General features: G+C 47.7%; 1 protein-coding gene across 2 annotated transcripts in view; it reads right to left on the bottom strand.

Moving 5' to 3' along the window:
* Positions 1 to 21109, bottom strand: part of LOC149327853 (uncharacterized) — a 48323-nt gene that overhangs the window by 19901 nt on the left and 7313 nt on the right. For both annotated transcript variants that reach the window (XM_089563899.1, XM_089563898.1), the window contains one exon: positions 6402 to 6555. In XM_089563899.1, the coding sequence (XP_089420025.1) occupies positions 6402 to 6555 (154 nt within the window). The remainder of the gene's footprint in view (positions 1 to 6401; positions 6556 to 21109) is intronic.

Genomic DNA, 21109 nt, shown 5'->3' with positions numbered 1-21109 from the left:
CTGTTTTTGATAACAGGGATCTCTTTGCCGTTAGAGCGTCATAGTCAATCGGTGTAGGTCGATATCAATCAGTCTTGTGTCCCTTTAAGCTTATTGACCAACATCTGCGCGGTTGCTACACCCTAAAAACGAATACGCCTTTATGGCAGTGAACAGGGGATAAGCTGTCGTCTAGAGAAAGAGAGTGCGCTAGAGTACTCCTTTTTACTCCTTCCTGTTCAGAGTATAGTTGCAACAAAATAAGCTACTTCGAGGTCAGTTACTTCGTCCTAGTGACCCATTTCCTAAGTACTAAGGTTGTCTATGCATACTAAACGACAGATGCGGGAACAAAAATGCATATTTCAGAGGAAGGCATATTGGTTAGGAAGTGGAATTTGTTGACAAGCAAGTAATGCAGCTTAGTTATAACGTGTTAGTAAAGCCGTTATGTCGTGAGAAAGCACCATTTCTATTTTTGCAAAATGAAGCGCTACAACGTGTTGCGCTAACATTGTGAACGCTAAGAGCGCAAAAAAGATGCTGAGAATAGAAATATGAGCGTAGCGCTGTTCTGCGGCTGCGTTTATTTTCTCCAATTTCCCCGCCTATTCATCCCTGTTATTATCCGAACAAGAGTCGTCCCTTACAGGTACTCCATTTTACAATAGGTAGTGTTCTAGAGGACTGTCCACTCCTTTTTTACTATGATATAGGTACATTCGTGTTTACAGTGGAGTCTTCTGAGTTTTCGCATAAATTACGCCGCCGCGGTGGCTCAGTGGCTATGGTGCTCGGCTGCTGGCCCGAAAGACGCGGGTTCGATCCCGGCCGCGGCGGCTGAATTTCTTTGGAGGAGAAATTCGAGACCCGTGTACTGTGCGATGTCAGTGCACGTTAAAGAACCCCAGGTGGTCGAAACTTCCGGAGCCCTCCACTACGGCGTCTCTCATAGCCTTAGTCGCTTTGGGACGTTAAACCCCATAAACCAAACCAAACCTTTTCGCATAAATTCGAAAAGCCCCTGATACGGGGGCAATCGCGTCAAGGCCTGCTAGCTTACTGATTGCATTACGTCGCAAGCACATCAGTGCCTGACATCATGAGACAACAGGCACGACAATGAAAAGAACAGGGATAAAATTCATCATCATGAATTGATGAAAATTATGGCTGAGGTTCTTCTTCCCCAAGAGAGCCAGACATATTTATGTGTAGGTCAGTGATGAGCAGTTAATGTGCTGGGGAGGGCTTCCCCTTCCAGGAGCCCTACAGCGATTTCAACCGCTGTCACCCTGTCGTTCAGACGAAGCTAGACGGCCGACTTGGAGGTGGCCAACGCCACCTTCCGCCGCTCCAGGGAAGGCTAGGGATTTAGGCTGCTACGATATTGTGCGGTTATTCGAGTACTCCACCTAGGCTAAAGGTCGGTCACGTCTAGGCCTAATGATTGCTGCCTGTCAGCCACGCAGTCCCACAGCTTATCTTGTAGGTTTAACCCATTAGTGCACCTCTCTCCAGCAGCAGTCTGCGTATGCGCAGGATTTAAATGTCGGGAAGTGAGAAAGGATCGTGCGCGAGGCATTTCAATAGACGCCTTTCATCGGTAACACCATGTCCTAACTATACTGTTGGTCGTACTGTAGAACAGCATATTCCAAGCAGTCTTCAGTCAGCGGAAACCAGAACATAAAAGGTTGAATCGCCAAGTGAATTCGAGGCTTATGAACCATTGTTTGCTCTCTTGGTGCATGAAAACGAAGGTTTTGTCTGTCTTGCGTTATAATTTTTGCAAAATACCAAGCCCTACGATGTGAGGTAAGCGGACCAATACGGGCATACGTACACCCACGGCACGTATGCCCAGCAGTGGCACGCATGCCCGTATGGACGGCAATTTTCGCGAAGAAATCAAATCCATTAGCAGCCTGAGATTCAGTGGTTCGTTGTGTCATTCGAATTGTTAAAATCAAGTTGCATTCCAGGCCGCGCGCAATGACAGTGCTAAAATAAAGCTTTTCCTCGCTACTTTTTCCATTATATAAAGTTTTCACTACCTGCGTACTTGTTGAGCCCGTTTTTCAGCGTGGCTCATTCAACCTATAGATACCCAGTGCGACTGTGAGAATGCGTTCTCGATGCTCCGTGCCTTAAACGGAAAGTATTGAGCTGAAGTTCTCAACACAAAGGAAACTACGAGGAAAATATTTCAACAAGTTGTAAACTTGTTGAAATAACAAGTTGTACACTTGTTGTCGTAAAGCCGCCGCGGTGGCTCAGTGGCTATGGTGCTCGGCTGCTGACCCAAAAGATGCGGGTTCGATCCCGGCCGCGGCGGCTAGAATTTCTTTGGAGGAGAAATTCTAGAGGCCCGTGTGCTGTGCGATGTCAGTGCACGTTAAAGAACCCCAGGTGGTCGAAATTGCCGGAGCCCTTCACTACGGCGTCTCTCATAGCCTTAGTCGCTTTGGGACGTTAAACCCCACAAAACCAAACCAAACTTGTTGTCGTAAACTTGCGTTCCATCAATGCTAGGATCCTGTAACCATCTCTTTAAAGAAGAAAAGCAGAAAGGTGATACTATATCAGATCTAATTGTTTTATTTTTATTCTGGTTTGTTTACTGTTCTCAGAGTATTAATTGATGTGCAAGTAATTTTTACGCTTTGAGCTCGCTATATGCCATCTATAAGGGGGCTCGGGTGCTATTCAAGCGAAAAGAGTTCGCTTTTTGCCTGAGCCTGCCCACATCTTTATGGTGTAAATAAAGATAAAATGAAAAAATCAGACTGCTCAAAGAAGCTTGGAATGAAGTAAATAACGCAAAAGAAACTCCCACTCTTCTTCACCCGAAAAGAAAACTCCGATATATCAAAATTTTGCCAAAAAACAAAAACTTCGACAACGTTACCCTAGACCAACGTTCCTGTTAATCTGTGCCACACCGCACTATGTTCTTTTTTGAGATATTCAGTAATCTGGCCAATTTTCTACGTGTTCCGTGGTTTGGTCGAAGCAAGGTATATTTTAGCAACCAGGATTGGCTACTAGGCAATATTAAGGATTAGCGCAAATGTCCTAATTCATAGACGCGCAGGCTTTTATAGAAAAACAAACTTCATATTCAACTGCTTCTGCTTACAATTTTTGTCTAGTTATTAACGGTTCGAAATTTCGGGCGAAGCTCTGTCTGCACTTCAAAGCGAGCATGCACTGAAATCAAGGACAGTGTCCGGGATGCCAGTCTATATAGACTGGAGGAAAGGAATTGAGGATTTAAAGACAGTCGCGGTTTATGATTCCAAGGCGGCAAATAAGGAAATGCGTGCTACAATGCTACGATATTATTAAGCAGTCCCGCAAGCAAAAGCCCTCAGGAACCGGAACAGTGCTCAGCAAGCCTTTAGGGTAGAAGACTAATCTGGCCACCGTCTGAATGTTTTGTTCTCCATCAACAGGCGAAGAAAGAGATGGTCTAGTGCACGGCACAGCGTTTGTCCTTCAGTTCTGAACACAGGACCTTCACAAAGCAGATGTTCTACCGATATCCTAGTAAACGTAGCTACTGATTTCGCGAAACAGCTGCAATAAAGAGTACAAAGCGAGGCGCAGCTGTAATTTTTTTAGCGTTTGTAACTTGGCAACTGTTTCTATCATTCAAGTATATACATATCGCTTAGTGTGTAAGCATGCCAGTTTATTATATGCGTTTGTCTTTTACCTCAGCAGCAGTTTTCATTTTATTGGCCTAGACTGTTACATTACAGTGGGAGCTCATCTAGCACATCATTCATTCTACAGCCAAAAAACAATTACATAGTACGACCGGAGAAAAGCATGCAGGCGCCCGATAACTTTTAATGGAGTCTGCGCAGCTTTGCGGAATCGCGCGCACCAGCTGGTGCCCATTGAGCTCACAAAGTTCGCACCTCGCCCACGAGAGGGCGGCAAGTACAATATGGCTTAGTTAGATCTCCGCCGCAGTGCCTGGTCCCCTTACTTGGCCCATTGTTATGTTCTGGCTGCTCGTAAAAACGAACGTAGCGACACCTGCCGCTCAGGAGTTCAGACTAGTTCGTTGTTTCGTAACACTCCAGTCAAGCAGTAGCATGGCTAAGAGGCGCTACGGTTGCGTAAGAAACGCCCGACCTGTGCGACCGAGTGCAGAGGGAGTCGTCTTTTGTAACGACGTCCCGGCAGTGAGGAGTTGTGCCGCTGGAAATATCGGCGAGAATCGAGGAGAGTGCCGTCCAGAAAAGACTTTGGCAGGACCTTCTACGTACGTGTCTCACTTTAGCCCTTTCATTCCGCTGCGCCTTTCGCGCGCCTTCTCTGATTTGGGCAATTTCGTTCGGTGACGAGGCAACAGCGCCGACTTGTTTCTTCTTGTCGTGAAGGCCAGGGCAGACGCCGAGAGCTTAGTGATAGCCGCTGTCGCAATGGCTCTGTCGCAAGCCGCAGTCGTAAGAGGCACATAATGTCATTTCCTTGCTGACAAGAGCGATGACGCTTCGATGGCGTGTTATTTTACACCTATAGCTTACAAGCTATAGGCGACCTTAGTTATTGGCACTTGTGAATGCACGATAGATATCTAACTTGCGGCCGGCCTGCCTCAGCGCAATGTAAAAATTTGGTGTAAATGTGCGCACCTTTCGACAGGCATGCAGTAACAGCGTATGTGTGGGCGTATCTGTTACAATACCTTTAATCTGTCAGCTTACTGGCTATGCCTCTTAAAACAGATATTCGCGTCAGCGCAGTCATGTTTCTGGAATTCGTCTCGTGGTTTACCTCAGCGCCGCCGCGGTGGCTCAGTGGTTACGGTGCTCGGCTGCTGACCCAAAAGAGGCGGGTTCGATCCCGGCCGCGGCGGCTAGAATTTCTTTGGAGGAGAAATTCTAGAGGCCCGTGTACTGTGCGATGTCAGTGCACGTTAAAGAACCCCAGGTGGTCGAAATTTCCGGAGCCTTTAACTACGGCGTCTCTCATAGCCTGAGTCGCTATGGCACGTTAAACCCCATAAACCAAACCAAACCAAACCAAACCAAACCTCAGCATGAGCGTCTTGGCAGCTCTTACTGGAAGCAGTATTTGAAAGGGCGCCTGTCACGATGAAAAGCAGCGGTCGGCTTATGCTAAACGCGACCGGAGACTGTGGTGTAATCCGAGCTTATTATTCTGTTTGGGAGTTTCCTTCCTGCAATGTGTCCGAGAAAGGAGGGAAACATTGCGCGTCAACGTAGACGGGACGTAGACAACGTCCCGTCTACGTCTACGTCTACGTCAACGGGACGTAGACGTAGAGGAAAATCCTGTCTACATCCCGTCTATGTCCCGCATACGTCCCGTTTTTGTTGGCTGTGTTGAAGCACAACCAATATCTACCAGCTCGCCCAAATTTCAGCTTTAATGAAGGAGGGAAAAAAGGAGGTAGAGCACATCTTCTGATAGTTCACAAAATGCCCCAGAATTTTAACCGCCTCTTCTGTCAGCTACACTCTGGTAATAGAAGTGGCATGCAAGTTTAAGTTCACTAACATGCCGTTAAATCTGTGCAGCTCCCGCAAGAAGGTCTTGCCAAGCTATTTCAACCAGCTCCCTCCTGAAAAACAGCATCGCAAGGAACCAGTAGCAGGAAAGGCACCCAGAGTATGTTAGACCTCGCACCGCATCAATATACGCCGCGACCAGAGTCGATTCTCGGGGCATACAAGAAAAAAAAAAGTATGAATAGCCCCTTACGGTGTCTCGTGAGTTCTGCTGCCGGGTCCGGTATCTTTTGACAATTTTCACCGATACTACAGCGGTCACTGACGCTGCTCATCGAACGGCACGTGACAGAAGGCAGGAAAAGAGAGGAGTTCGGCAATATAGCACAGGGAGAGAGAGATAGAGAACCCTTCCATTTTTTCCAATTAGCGCTCCTCACTCTGTAATGAGGAAAACGTCGCGAGCTCGAGGCCTGACAGCCGACGGGTCAAAACAGCAATCACTAACGCCTGGTATAGCTCGGCCAGAGACGCACTGCTCTCGCCGGCGGAAGTGAAAGGTTGAACGCGGGCGAAAAAAAAAAAGTAGCCAGAAAGAGTGAAATAACAAAGGAAGTAATAAAAGGGAAAGCTGGAAGAAAAAAAAAAACACCTCCTCGCCGGCTTCAATTATGCAAGCCGCAAAGCGCGTCGTCCGGTCTTGCGCCAATAGATCAGCATCACAAGCCACACCGCTCACTCCTTCGGGTCCAAACAAGGAGGCGCACACAATCACACATTCAGCGCATGCACGCACCGACAGAAGAAGTCAGGGCGCGAGTGATGCAAGATTGAAAGGACGTTGGCTCCCGGTAGCGTTGCGTTGAAGTGCTAGAAGTGTTGCGGGGAAGGGGAGAGGGAAGAAAGGAGGTGGGGCACAAACACACTCACTGTCGGCGACGAGCACCAGGATGCCCCTGGGAGCCGGCGTCCGCTGTTGCAGCGTCTGGCGAATCAGCGTCGCCGTACGCAGCATCCTCTGCTCGCTCTCAGGCACCTCCAGGATGTCTATGCCGGAGCCCTCTTCCGATCGGCCTGCCGCCGCCTGCTCCAGACATGCGAAGAGGGAGAGAGATTAGCCGTGGACGGCGTCTGAAACACGTGTTTAGCCCACGATGACCGCGGCTCTTGTGCCACAGCACTGAATACACTGTAAACAGAAAGGAGTAAAAAAGGAAATACATTGTCCTCTAGCACACCCCCATTTATAAAAGGGGGTGCACTAGAGGACACCTCAATCCCGTTTTTTACTCTCGCATAGGTTTATAGACGGAGCGTGCTACAAGACAGCTTACTCCCCTTTTTACTCCCATCTCAATGGGCGCTGAAACTCCCTTAGACATCCTGTGGATGTCCAGGCCGTCCCTTCGGTTAACCTCTCTGCCTTTCCTCTTCTATATCCTCCTCCTCCTCCAGGCCGTCCCTGGGACATCCAAGGGAGTTTCAGTGTCCATTAGGATATAAGCGTATATTGAGTTTTCCATTTTATACGCCTGTATGTGAGTCGTCATCATCATCAACATGGTCATCAGCCTGGCTACGCCCACTGCAGGGCAGAGGCCTCTTCCATGTCTCTCCAATTATACCTGTCAAGCGCAGGCGCTGTTTGTTCCCTGCGTAAGCGGATCCTGGTAGCTGAACGCAGATAGCTCTATACAAAACCTTGGTTGTATCGAAGTCTTCCAGTGTGCGGAGACTAAAGCGTCGTCAAGTGGAAGTATTTTCTGCACACATACACAACAGAGGAACCTTCCAAGTGCTTCACGTTTCCAAAGAAAGGCGCACGCCGGTGCGTTCCCCCATATTTTTTTTGTTAATGCGAACGCATTACTTGGCTATGTCGACGATTTCGTGTCCGCAAAACGTGTCGGCAGTGATTTCTCCGTTCGAGTGAGAGTTAAGCGAAAAAGGAATGATTTTTATGAGGAGGATGATGTGAGGATGATGCATGTCAAAATTCGGCCGATGTGGAGTAATTAGTTAATTAATTAGAGCCAAAAATGTCACCTAGACGTCAAAATAGTATCGGACGTCGATATAGTGCGAGGACATGAAAACAGTACTAGACATCAAAATCGTGGAGAAAAAAAAACGCAACCACGTGACAGAGGATGATAAAATGTCGTTTATACGCCAATATGACTGATCTAGAGTAACTAATTAATTAGAGGCCAAAAGTTCATTCAGAGGTCAAAATAGCTGTGGACGTGCATATAGTGCGAAGACATGAAAATAGCGGTAGGCGTCAAAATTGGAAGTAGCAAAAATAGAGGCGAACAGTCAAAAGAGCGGAAAAGAGGCAAAAAGAGAGGCAAACAGTCTAAAGTGAAGCAAAGAGCTTCGACGATTCTGAAGGAGGCATCAATGCTTTTACATACTCCCAACGCGGTTCGCCGCAGTAATCTCCGACGCTTTTCCATATTCATGTAGACCAGCGCCCTATTTACTTCACGCTTGGCTGCTATGCTCGATTAGCAGGATCCTTCAAAACTCACAAACTATCGAAGATGACGAAGCAAGTAGTAATCCTAACAATGCGCAGTGCCTATCAGATACGTATGCCGCAGCTATCAAGAGTTCATTACGCAAAAAGAAACGAGTTCTTACTGAAAGCCGAATGCCGTCCGCCGTTGAAAGAAGCAGGAAGTGAATAATAAGCCAGCAAGGCGCACGCACGACTAAACGAAGCCATCAAAGGAAAGAATACAGGGCCCCTAATGCCGTCGTCGAACTTCCATTACTGCTGTTCGGAAGGATATCCTCCGCCATATCCGTACACGTGTCCCATGCACCGGCGCTGAAGACGTCGTACACCTTTTATTTTTCTCTTTCTCGTCGGGGACGTACAGTCTCCTTCTGCCAAGACAGGAGAATACGTCGGCATCGATCCGTGATGGCAGCAGCCACCGGGAAGTGTGCCACCAACGCAGAGCAGCGCGATTTCTCTTCATATCCGCCGCCGGTACCACCACTACTGGATTTAGGTGATGTTAGCAGCTAATAGTCCACGGTTCTTTGCTCCTGCTCAGCCCTCGTTCTTAATAGAATTCTGAGCAATTCATTCTCCTCCGAGGAAGTGGCGTCATAAGTGCTCGCTGAGGAAGGTACAAAATGGAGAGCACTGGTCCCATCTTGTCGCCCGGTAAAATGAGGCCGACCTAATCAACGTCACTCTCATTTTTATACCTCTTTCTATTTTTCACGGGCTTCTCGATATTCATTTTCCGGCCCGATGCCTGCAGGGGATGGCAAAATGGTAAATCAAGCGGACCTGCACAAGCTCGTGGACGAGAGAAAATCTTAGCCATTTCGACAAGGAAATTCAAAACGCCAACGGCGTGCGATATTTGCCCAACATTGTCGGGTAATTTCGTTCATCGCTAGGTCGCTCACGCATTAATGATGCACAGAGGCACAAACGTTAGAACCTTGAGATATCTACTCCTATATTTGTAAGCCACAATCAATCAATCAATCAATCAATCAATCAATCAATCAATCAATCAATCAATCAATCAATCAATCAATCAATCAATCAATCAATCAATCAATCAATCAATCAATCAATCGGTTGGTTGGTTTATGGGGTTTAACGTCCCAAAGCGACTAAGGCTATGAGAGACGCCGTAGTGGAGGGCTCCGGAAATTTCGACCACCTGGGGTTCTTTAACACGGGCCCCTAGAATTTCTCCTCCAAAGAAATTCGACTGCTGCGGCCGGGATCGAACCCGCGTCTTTCGGGTCAGCAGCCGAAAGCAACAATCAATCAATCGATTTTGTTTATTTATTCACTGTGACTGATTTATTTGATTGATCGATTGATCCAATCAATCAATCGATCGATTGATTAATTGGATCGATCAATCAAATAAATCAGTCACAGTGAATAAATAAATAATATCGAATAAATAAATAAATAAATAAATAAATAAATAAAATGAAATAAATCAATCATTCAACAAATGAATAAATAAAAATAAATCAATCAATAAATCAATTAGATGAGGACAATAGCAGTGCGAAACAAATTAATGCGCACAATACTGATTGATTAAGAGATAATGGGTGGCTGATTACGAACAATAAAAGCTTCAGAAAGCGCGCATGTAGCCCGCATTTTGTTTTCTCTACCATAGCAGTGCTCTGTGAATTTCCTGTGACTGTTGTTCGTAATATGTAGACGCCTGTTATCTCAAAATAAACACACTAATGCGTGCGTGTGCGCATCACTGAATCGATATCGAACGCAGTCATCTGTCGTGTTCCTCTGGTGTGCGGCAGAGTCCAGGCAGGCATAACGGGTACCTTAAACGCAGCAACTCAAGATGCTTTACGTTTAACATTTTTCCTGTGCGAATGAGCAGGAAGGGCATTGCACTAGGCTGCTCCAAAGGAACACTGATGCGAAACCTTTCGCACCTCACTGAAACCACGTGTTGTCATCGGGCTTTGCCTCCTCTTCCAACTATTTTTGTGCAGTGACGTGATGGAGATTTTCTATTTGCTGTCTACAGCCCTTGTCCTATAGTGTGCGAAGAAGGAATGAGAATGTCCGTGCAGTCCATTTCGTCTAAGGAGCACAATTTGAACTCTTTACTGAGACTGAAGAGATATCACCGCAGCCATTCTTATTTTTCTCTCTTTATGATGCCGGTGCTCTCTAATGGTTAGAGTACGTGCCCTGTGATTGCTGCTGATGCCCCAAGAACCGAGCACGAAAAGCAATGGCGCTGCATCTAGGACACGTGACATTTTAGTCATTGGCGAAGCCTCTGGCTTGTGCCTTCATTCATGAGAAACTAACAGGTTCGTTATGAGCTAAACGTCACACACTCTCCCCAACCAGTCTCTAAAGTTACCCTTTCTTACTTGTGGAAGAGGGAAGTCTGTTCAAGGAAGACTGTTCAAGGTTCAAGAGTAAAGATAACAGCTGATTCTTGCCAACAAAAGCACAATCGCACACTTAAGCGCCGCATAGCACACCTCACGGAGCAAGCCCAAGAATACGCCTCCCAGCAGTGCACCCGGTTTTGTGATTCCCTCAAAGGTACACTAAGCACATCCAAAACCTGGACCATCCTCAGGGGCCTCCTCAACCCGGACACCACCAAAGCCGCCCCGATCGCATCCTGCAGACCATAGCTAACATCTATGAGGGTTCCGACCAAGCTATGTTCGACGAGCATCGCACACAATACTCTGGTACCTACCGCTCGTCCCCAGCCATTGCTTCATACACCGTCCTCCCCAACCCAGAATCGCATGCCCCCTATTACCTATGAGGAGGTCTATTCCGCTGTGCGTTCGGCCAACAGGTCTAGCACCTCGGGAGCGGACAAAATTACAAATGCCAACATACGTAACCTCTCCAGCGAAAATATTAAAACCCTCTCAGCATACCTAAATGAACAACTATGGATCCCTGGGAACTTCCCTCCTGAGTGGAATCCCGCAGAGGTCATCCTCATTCACAACTTAACAAACCTCAATCTATTAAGGCACTCCGCTCCATCTCCCTCACCTCTTGCCTCGGCAAAATCTATGAACGGGTCGTTCATACCCGGCTCGCTACAAAACTATATTGAGGTTAAGAACCTCTTTCCCTCATACATGCTCGTCTTCCGCCCCAGACTTTGCACCCAAGGCGCCTTTCTCCTGCTCCAAAACGATGTACTCACGGGTATCCCATCCGGAGGCGAGCACCTCCTCCTCACCCTGTACATCGAGGCGGCATTTGACAACATCGCCCAAACAGCCATCGTGGACGGCCTTAATCATACCGACTGCGGCACCCGCATCTATCAGTACATCACAACCTTCCTCTCCAACCGCACCGCCACAATTGGCATTAGCACCACGCGATACCAACCCTTCGACATTCCTGAAAAGGGCACCCCGCAAAAAACTATCCTCTCCCCCCTACTCTTCAATATCTCTGTGACACCCTTGGCCCACCAACTGCTGAAGAGGACATCGGCTACACCATGTATGCAGGCGACATTACCTTATGGACTACTGGGGGCTCGCTCGCGACCAAGAAAGAGCCTCTTGACAAAGCCATTCTAATCGTCGAGGATTTCGGCCGCCAGTTGCACGTAATTTGTCCCGAAAAAAAAAAAAAACTGAAGTCATTATAATAAGCGGACCCCACTACAATTCAAGTGGCCCTATGTGGCTCCGAATCCATGACCGTCTCATTGAGGAACGCCCGCTTATCCGAGTCCTCGACCTCTGGGTTCAGCACGACGGCAAACCCACCCACACCCTGCAGACCCTCCACAAGTTGGTTCTCAACATCAGATAAAAGGCATGTGCGAAGAGGATCAACCAATACAAGGCCGAAGTCCTAAAAAGCACACTTTTCAAAACCGCGCTCGGACTCTCGATGTGCACGTCAACATGCCGACTAGTGCCTGTGGGCCTCCAAAACACGTTCGATGAAATCCGAGATGCGGTCCTCACCTGCCAACGCACGCGCTTACTTACTACCTCCGCAGGATGGGCCGTCCTCTAAATACACCCTGGGTGCCCAAGCAACCCAAGCACTCGCCCTCACAGGAATACTACCCGCTACCATCCAACCCCACCTTTATTCAAGCTCTGTACCGAGACATATGCACCATGAGCACCAAAAGGGCAGGAGACAAGCCCAATCACGGCGTCTGCGAATACAGTACGGGCATGATTCCGCCGCTGTCTACGTTGACATTGTCTCCTATGCCCATCCACATACAGTCGCCTTTGTTAGCGTAGACAGCACCAACATTTGACTTCCATCAGCCCCTGTCTGAGCCCCAGACCCCTATGCCGCTGAATTCACCCGCTGCAACAACGCTCACATATTCACGAATTCTCAAGCCGCCCGTCACAAGCGGCCGTGTCTCATGACAGGCGCTACGAATATTGGGACACACTGTAAGTCAGGACCACGTCATCACCTGTGTCCCCAGACACCAGGTCCTTGGCGGCAACGTCAGGACGGACGCGTTAGCTCGAGAATATACTTACCGAGCGGGGCCATCCCTCCTGCCCTATATCCCTTATCCTCCCACTTCGCCACTCGGGTGAAAACCCAACGCCTTAATAGACGCCTCTACCCTCTCCCTGTCCTCTGAAGACTACTGCCTTCTACGACGTCTTGAAAGAAACACCTATCCGAACATACACTATTTACATCGCCTACACCCAACACTGAACGAAGACAAATGTCCATGGTGCGGCGACACCTCAACCCTAACACGTATCACATGGACAGGACCCCCAAAACCCCACAATCTAAAGCCGCGTAATGAGGTCCTGGAGATGTGGGAGGTGAAGGTCACAATGAGGTCGGCAGAAGGTCGGCAGAAGCCTCCGGAGCCCTGGACTGAGGCAAAGCCACCTAGACTACTCAAGGCCTCTCCGCTTGCTCCGTGACGTCACGCTAGTTGCCCGTCCGCCGCTCGCGGCTGCGGGGTTTCGCCGGCAGTTTTCAGCGCATTATTTTACTATCAGAGGTCCAATGGCTGTAGTAACGAGCCGATAAACATGAATTAGTGACTGAAAAACAGCTTTTTAACCGCGTGCTTAATTTCGCTCTATATCTTCAGTGTTAATTTATTATAATTTGTGCTTTCTTTCGTGACCCTCGCGGCACGCTTCGTGCTGCAGATCAGTGATTCGTTTTTATAGTTTCATGATAATACTTGTTATAAAGCATTGCATTGCTACAGTTCCTGCTCTTCAGTTCATCGCAAGTAGTTCATATTAAGACCAACATACTATTTCCTAGACAGCATAGCAGTAAAATGCAACAGAATGCATGAAATGCAGTATCTAGCCGCATCTCATGTAATGTACTGCTTTTTTAAAAAAACGTATGTTTTTTTTTTGCCATTTTCGAAAGCGGATGGCGTGCTGAACATTGGTATAAACAAAAAGAATGAAGTCATGGAAAACAGTAACATGAAGACTATGTGAAGATTTTATTGCTCTCAGTGCTTTGCATTAAAATATCTCAATTCTTCAATTTTTTTAGCTTCCTGGCAGCTACCTTCCGACTGCTGGCCTAAATGGCGTCATTCTTCAATTTAATGATCGTGCAGCCTCACCATGCCTATAGTCAAAGATATTGCCAGATCCGGAAGGACTGTGACAGCACGTTTCACATATGGAGACGGCTCAGCTTCTAAACTAAGAAACATGATGGACTTTCCTTCGCAGTGACTGTCCGAAACTTCGTGTCGAGAATGTTGGCTAGCTTGATTTGCAATACTGCAAATGAAGACACTAAATTTACGGGTTTTTCTTCCTCGCTTGCCTTGATAGAATTGTTGATGGCTTCCTGGAATGTTTTTGTTTAGTGTTGGGGTTTATAGAACATAAGATAAGCAATCAAAAGCGGTCAAATTCCAGTTACTTACATTGGAACGCATGGTTGGCGTAAAATCCTTGCGAGGAACTACGATCATCAAAGTTTTCTGCGAGCTTCATCCTTGGGAAAACCAAACATCCTAACTTTTTGACCACCGTCGCAATTTCCGTGGCGCCCATGTACTCAGCACCGGCCTATGCTGTTGCGGTTACAAAATGAGAGTGTTTTGCTTCAGCACCACATCATGGTTTCAACGCGCACAAGTAAAAAGAAAACAGTTTGACGATCTACAGCTCGAAAACGGAGAAGCCAGAAAAGAGAAATGTCAGTACGTTCACTGCCTAGCCTAACCAAAGTGGCACGATCCACCCGCGTCGCCTCCCAGGTGTCATGCTCCTTTGTTGCATCCGCCTGCGTTTCACAGAAGACTCACCATCGTTCGCGACAAAGCCTTTCGCGGTCGGGCAACTAGTGTGACGTAGGCCCCTGTGGAGAGGAGGAGTGAACAGGCCTTGTCTAGTCTAGGTGGCTTTGACTGAGGGCCCACCTACATGCGCTGCAGCCACCATCCTCTTCAATAAATGTTTACTTCTCCCTCTCTCACTTTGCGCCAGTAACGCTGTGAACACTTCAGCGCAAACAATCTATGCATACAAGTCATGACTCTCAGCTGAAACTGCGGTTGTAATAGCTTGTAGCTGTGTGAAGAAGGTAGAGCACTATGCACGTCTGTCGACTTGCTCCAACAGGATCACTACCATTACTGGATGTCGTCCGAAACAGCCCCGGGTCTACTGCCAGAAGCCCGTTGTTATAGGAGAAAAAATATCATAAAATAAATATAAAAATGAACATGTCTTCTACTGTTTGTTATGTGCGTTCCAGGATCGAAAGGTTACTAATACCACACACGACTTTAGGAAACAGACGGAAAAGAATCTGTCCTTAATAACGGATAATGTTGCGAGGCACCGTGCATACGGGCTAGAACGGATGAAATTAAACACACCGCGTGCACTTGTTTATCGCCCCATGCCTCACTTCGAAAAACGGCGCTTCATCCCGCATCACGTTTGAAGTCTTCGGTGCTCCGTCTATTGAGCATTCGCCAGCGGATTTTTCACGCGCACGGAGCCCCCGTAAATCTCGACCCTCGCCGTCGACTGCCGCGTTCGGCATGAATTCTCGAAGACCTATGAGAGTAAGAGCGGCGAGCGCGCTGTACGAATACGGCTCCCACGCCGGCCATGCATCGTCGTGCGCTCGCGGTTTGCTGAACGGCTCCTGGAGCCGCCTCCAGAAACACCGGGCACCAGTTAACGATAAGGAGGGGCTGTAGTGGCCACGGCTTGGCTCGGCTCGCCTTGGATCGACGCGGCCGCCATTGCTCGACTGGGGGGCTCGGAGAGGAATACGAAGAGGGAAATAGGGTGGGAAGGGTTAGAGAGGGGGAGGGGCTCTCACCCTGCAGCAGAACCAGTGAGGCGCATATTCTCCGGGGAGATTAGTAACGCCTGAGCAGGGCCCGGAGAAATACTCGATGAAAAGGGAAGCTGCGCCGGGGGAAAGAAGAGTTGTGTGCACTGCCGGATGAAGGTACGGAGTAGAAATGGGAAAGGTAAAGGCATGTTTTAGCGGCGACTCAACGCGGGGGCTTCGCGTTCTATCGACGTCGTTTAATCAATGCTTCCTTAATAAAAACGTGGCCGTATTTGCAGTTGCAGCCAACGGACAGCGAGGATACGTTTTGCAAAGCGCAGCACTTGATTCCGCGCCACAGGGGATACTAGGCCCTAGCAAAGCTATTCTTGGGGAGTGAAGCGAGGAACCTTATATTAAAATAAAATTCGTTCTGTATGTAACACAAAGAGACGAGCACCTGGAAGACTTTAAGCCACCATGGTTGTGCGATAAGTTCTTTTTTTCTAGCGAGCTTCAATTTAATTTGCGTCTGCTCGTAGAAAGCATGTTTTGATATTTTCATCTTCCTCTTTTAGGTTGCGCATGCGATGATACCTGTTATCTGTGTCATGCACGTATGACCTTGTTACTTGAGAACATCTCAAAAAACACTGTTGAGGAGAAAACTGTAGCACTATGTTGTTGCGAAGACGAAGCGAGACTATGCAAAAAAAGCGCCACGGAAGACATGAATGTCCGTGGAAATCATACGTTGTTAAGGAAAGAGATGTTTGGACTGCGGAATGAGCCTTCATTGCATCGACAAAAAAACAACAACAAAAAAACAAGGAATGCGTAGCAAAAAAAAAATAATAAAGAAAACGTTTCTCGAGCGTTGACCTCAGTCCGGAATATTGCAGTGTAGTTCTTAACTACTAACGTTCCCAGCGTTGTGGACACGCATGCGCAAGCTGCTTCCCTTTGTGTTCCCGACTGGTGCAGTCCTCTTCTTCTTTTCCATTTGCATTTAGGGCGCGTAGAAGCCCCATTCATAAAACTTTTCATGTTAAAAACTGTGTTCACGGCAGCATCAATTCATTCCTAGCAGTTTAAAATTCGACTACAACAGTGGTGTATATGATTGTGAACATTGTTCTACTCTTCCAGACATTATTCGTGCTTACATTACTTCATTAGCGCCTTTTACTGCTGCATGACATGCAGTATGCTGCATATGCATGCTGCATAGCGACTAAACCAGCACACCGATAATAGATGGCAGCACTTTGAGTGCTGCCGTCTAGCTGCACTTGTAGCTGCTTTGTCGAGGCACAGGTGACATCACCTACCACTCTGACATAGCGTTCCAGTGACTTTACTCAAACAGGAGAAGGCATCAACATCATAAATATCATTATGATCGTCGTCATCTTGTATGCCAGGTACGTTATTTTAAAATGCTGTATGCAAATTGGGATTGGTTTACGTCATTATCATCATTATCATAAACCTCGCCATTTACTTCCGGTACGCTCGTTTTGTTCGCAGCAGCACGACAAGTCGAGGGTTGGTAAGCGTCTTCCAGGCAAGGAACGCTACATTTGATTAACTATTGAGCAAAGAAACTACGAGGAACCCTCGGCCAACTTGCTAAGTAATCTACTGCGACAGCCGTCCTGGCGTGTACGCCAGCGCGTAATAAACGCAGACAAGCGCTTGTACGCGTTGCTCTTTCTGTCCTTCGTGTTCCTTCTTTGCAATTTTTTCATCAACGTACACCAACTCGCTCAACTTTCGGCACTACTTAATGTGTTTTGATATCGCGTTTACCAAAGTGAGCTGAACGCGTTTTTCCGTGTCGGATGTAACAGTGTTAGAGCTAATTTCGCGGAACTGATGTCACTGAATCTCCCCGGCCAGTTGAGTCCGTTACTAGTGTGGCAAGCCGTTCTTAATCTGCTTTCCTGATGCGGCACTGATACTTTTTAGTTTATCTTACGGTTAACGAACACGCTTCTCCCGAGCCATTCTGTTTACTGAGTTCCTGAACGCGAGAGGCAGGTTTAAGTTTAGTGGTGCGTTAGCATTAGAGCCCTAAATAAGAAAGTGTCCGTTGTAGGTGTTGTCTGAAGCCTCCAGCTCCCACCTGCCATGGTCGGTAGGTGGAGAAAAAAGGAAAGCGCAAAATCTCCCTCTCTGCATGTAAGGAAGAGGAAGGGCAGGACGGGGGGTGGCTGCCACAGTAAGAACCCAGGGATTGGCTACCATGGACGGAGGAGGTTCCGACGCGGGCGGAGGATTGCTCAACCTGAGGTTGGTTGCCATAGAAACAACCCGGCAGGTGGCTCCCTGGAAGGTGGAGAGTGAGGAAAAAAGCGAGTTGAGTGCAGCGGAGGCATCAGAACGGCGCGCCGGAAGCTATTTTTCCATTGAAGTGGTTGAATGCGAGCTTCCCTTGACATCTTAACGGCGCTGTGCGGTGCTTGCGGTTGGGTTTCAAGGAAGCGGGTCTTTCAAAGAGCCTCTTACAAAGCGTCCAAGACATCAGGCGAGCCCTGTAAGCCGAACAGAAGCGCCCTTGGAGAGGAGGAGGAGGAGGAGGAAAACTTTTATTTCTATTTACAGTGAGAGGTCGATGGGGCGAGCCGGAAGGGCCCGCCCCTTACAAACACTAGGAGGGATCCCTAGTCCGGGATCCCTGTAGCTTCCGCAGCGGCCCGGGCTCTAGCTACCAATGCCTGTTGGGCATGGAGTTCGGAGCAGCCGCGCAGGGCAGCTTCCCAGTCTTCTCGAGTGGGGTGGAGGTGGGGTGGGAGAGCGCGTCAGCGACAGACGGGAGATCTATTCTCGAGGGGGAAAATAGGTAGAAGCATTGAACTGCTAAGAAGTACAAAGAAGACTAAGTACGCTTTAAGGATGAATGTGAAAAAAAAAAATATGAGTCCTGTCATGGAAATAGCAATGAAAGTGTGTTTGATCGGCCCACCGATCGCGTGTCACTTTTATATCACCCTGAGGGACAGGAGGGCCACTCGTCCCTAATTGTGCCGGTTCACATCCTTACGAGGTTATTTGGCGTTATCGCTGTGATGCGCCGTCTTGTGCTCTATCGCAGTCTCGCGTACCGGCTTCGAACTTAGACATGAGTTGACTTTTCCAGTGAAGCCCCTATAATTGGTAGTCGCCAATACACAGAAACTTCTTGCAACACTGCCGGGGCCCCGTGATACGATATTCAGCTTAACCTGGTAAGATTTCCCGTGATATTTCGGCATGGGTTGCTTATGACGCCTCGACAACTCCTATCACTTTTCTGCTGCGGCTGAAGAAAAACTGTAGAGGAAAGTTCGCAGGCCTGTTGACTGGCTGCGACTAAGCCACAATTAATGGTATTTTGAGGAAAGGAAATAGCCCAGCACTGTCTCACTTCTTGGTGAACACCTCAAGAGCACCATGAAAGGTGGGGGGGGGGGGGGGGGGGGGGCAGGAAAGTTGGAGTGAAAGAAGCAAGTTAAAGAGCTGCCGTAGAAGGAGGCTCCGGAATAATTTAGACCACCTGAGGATCTCTAACATGCACTGACATCACACAGCCCATGGGCGCCTTTTGCTTTTCGTCTCCATTAACCGGGTTTGAACCCGGGTAGTGCCCTTGTAATAGCAAAGTGTTAGTGCACACTAATGATAACTACTTTGTTGGTTCAAGTCTCCTCCTGCTTTTTGTGATTTGCTGCATGCTTGCGGATGGTTCTTGTACTCGTCTTCTACCGCCCTAGTGAGTTGCTTGTTTGTGCCTTAAAATTCGTGTAATGCTCGTGTTAAATTTGTACTGTTCTCGCCCCTCGTTTGACCTGAACCGCGCTTAAGGGGAGGGATGAAGATGGGACAGTGGAGGGCTTGAAATATTTCGACCACCTGGGTTCAATACTCAGCACAGAGTACCACAATATATCGCGACACTTTTTTTCTTCCGACTCGTAAGCCGAATGCGTCGTCGTACTTTTCCCCGTTGTGCACGCAACTGTCTGAAGAAGAGATGCGTTGAGATCGAATGAAGGGCAAAATGAAGAAAGGAATTGTGCGGAGAGAAGGCTTCGCTGGCGCGGCCATTGACGGCGCGGCAAGGAGAGCATTATTAATTAAAGGCGTCTTAGATTAACAGCTTTCTCCTAACGACGTGCATTCAGCTTTCGGAAGGCATTTTTTGTTTCTCTACGTTTCGTTCTTGTCTCCTCTCTTTCTTTCTTTGCCCTTCCGGAAGCCTCTATCATGATCCATCCCCTACAAGTTTGAAAGTTATTGTTCGGAAGACTTGGGGCACTGAAGTCCTCCTTTTTTTTTCTCTCATTAAAGTTGGATACATAATGCAGACTCTCAATAATCCTCCCAGCGGTGGTGGCTCCTGCTGAGAGATAGTATCCCACATTTTTTTTTTATTTTCTCGCTTAACGCTACACAAGGCAATCGGCTTACGCGCTGCTGCCGTAATCCCACTGCACTTGGGAGCGGTGGTCACTTTATGGCGCAGTGCACTAATTGGCATTTTGTCCGGTTTCATTCGGGCATAAATTTGTTCCCGGCATCGAGCCTGTGTGAGGCCGCGCGTGGGTTGACCGGCCGAATGCTATTCTTACGTCCTCATTGAAAAGCGTGGAAGTGCCGACTCGAGCTAATGGAAAAAAGAGCAAAACGCTGAGGCACCGTATGAGTATCGAGCGTTATAGTAGGATACAAGTTAAAAAAAACAGCAGTTGCTAACACTGGGCCTTGGTCCGCGGCATCCTGTATTACTCCGCTGGCTGATCGCAACAGCAAACAAAGTCAGTTTTTTAATGTTTTACTTTATCAAACAATCCACGTATCAAAATTCTAGAGCTTTTCTAGAGTTTTCTAGAGTTTCTTCTACAGTTTTTCTAGAGTTTTTTCTTGTGATAAGCTTCTTGTTTAGGTAACAAGAAATGTTCAAGCAGCGGACTACTTTTTCGTCGTGGAGGAATTCTGTGCACGGTGGCTGAATGTGGGCGGAGCTTCACTGCAGACTTAAGTTGTATCTGACTATAGCAATATCGAACGAATACTGCGTCATTAGCCGTCTTCGCTATATCCTGTACAATTTTTTCGTTATATTCGAATATCTACTGTTTTGTAGCTAACACAAACGGCGCAAGAAGACATATCGTTTGACATCAATTCGAATGTCTACGTCAATTAGTTTGGCCGTAGTGGACGTTTGAAGTTTCAAGAAGTCACTGTTTGGGGAACCAAAGGTCGTCGGTGCCAATCCCCATGATGCGCCACGCTTTTATTCGGCTCAGTAATCTTATGCTCCGTAATGCGCTGAATCATTTGATACCACTCCGAAAATTCTATGCCAATCAGGTGCTCCACAATCTGTGTACCAATGAAACCACCTACTGGTCCCTCTTGAAAGATCTTGTGTTTCATATTAACGCGACCTTGAGTGATGCGAGCGCTAGAGCTAACGCTCTAAAAGCAAAGTGCGTAAAGGAGAGCAGTTTGGCTTCCCTTAGTTCATTGCGTGAACTGAACTGCAACAGATCGCATGCTGACGTTGTGATTCGTGTTTCTTGTTTGAGACATGCGATGTTTCGTTGTGCGCACATAGAGGCGATATTCTCTTTCCAAGCTGTGAAGTGCCGATTAGGTTGGCTGTTGGTCCAATGTTTTTTTGAGGACTTCAGCGAGGAATACACACTGTATCACATAACATGGGCATGTGAAAAAGTCGACGTCGTCTCAGTTATACTAAACCCAAGTGCGGAGCAATGGGAGGGTCTCCTCTCCAGCGATTGCCGCGATGACCAGATCGGTTTGATACGGCGAGCTC

This window comes from Amblyomma mixtum, chromosome 10 (genome assembly GCF_055824585.1).
Source record: "Amblyomma mixtum isolate Tamu chromosome 10, ASM5582458v1, whole genome shotgun sequence".
NCBI lineage: Eukaryota > Metazoa > Arthropoda > Arachnida > Ixodida > Ixodidae > Amblyomma > Amblyomma mixtum.
Note: the sequence above shows the minus strand (reverse complement) of the source record. Positions and strands in the feature narration are given on the sequence as shown.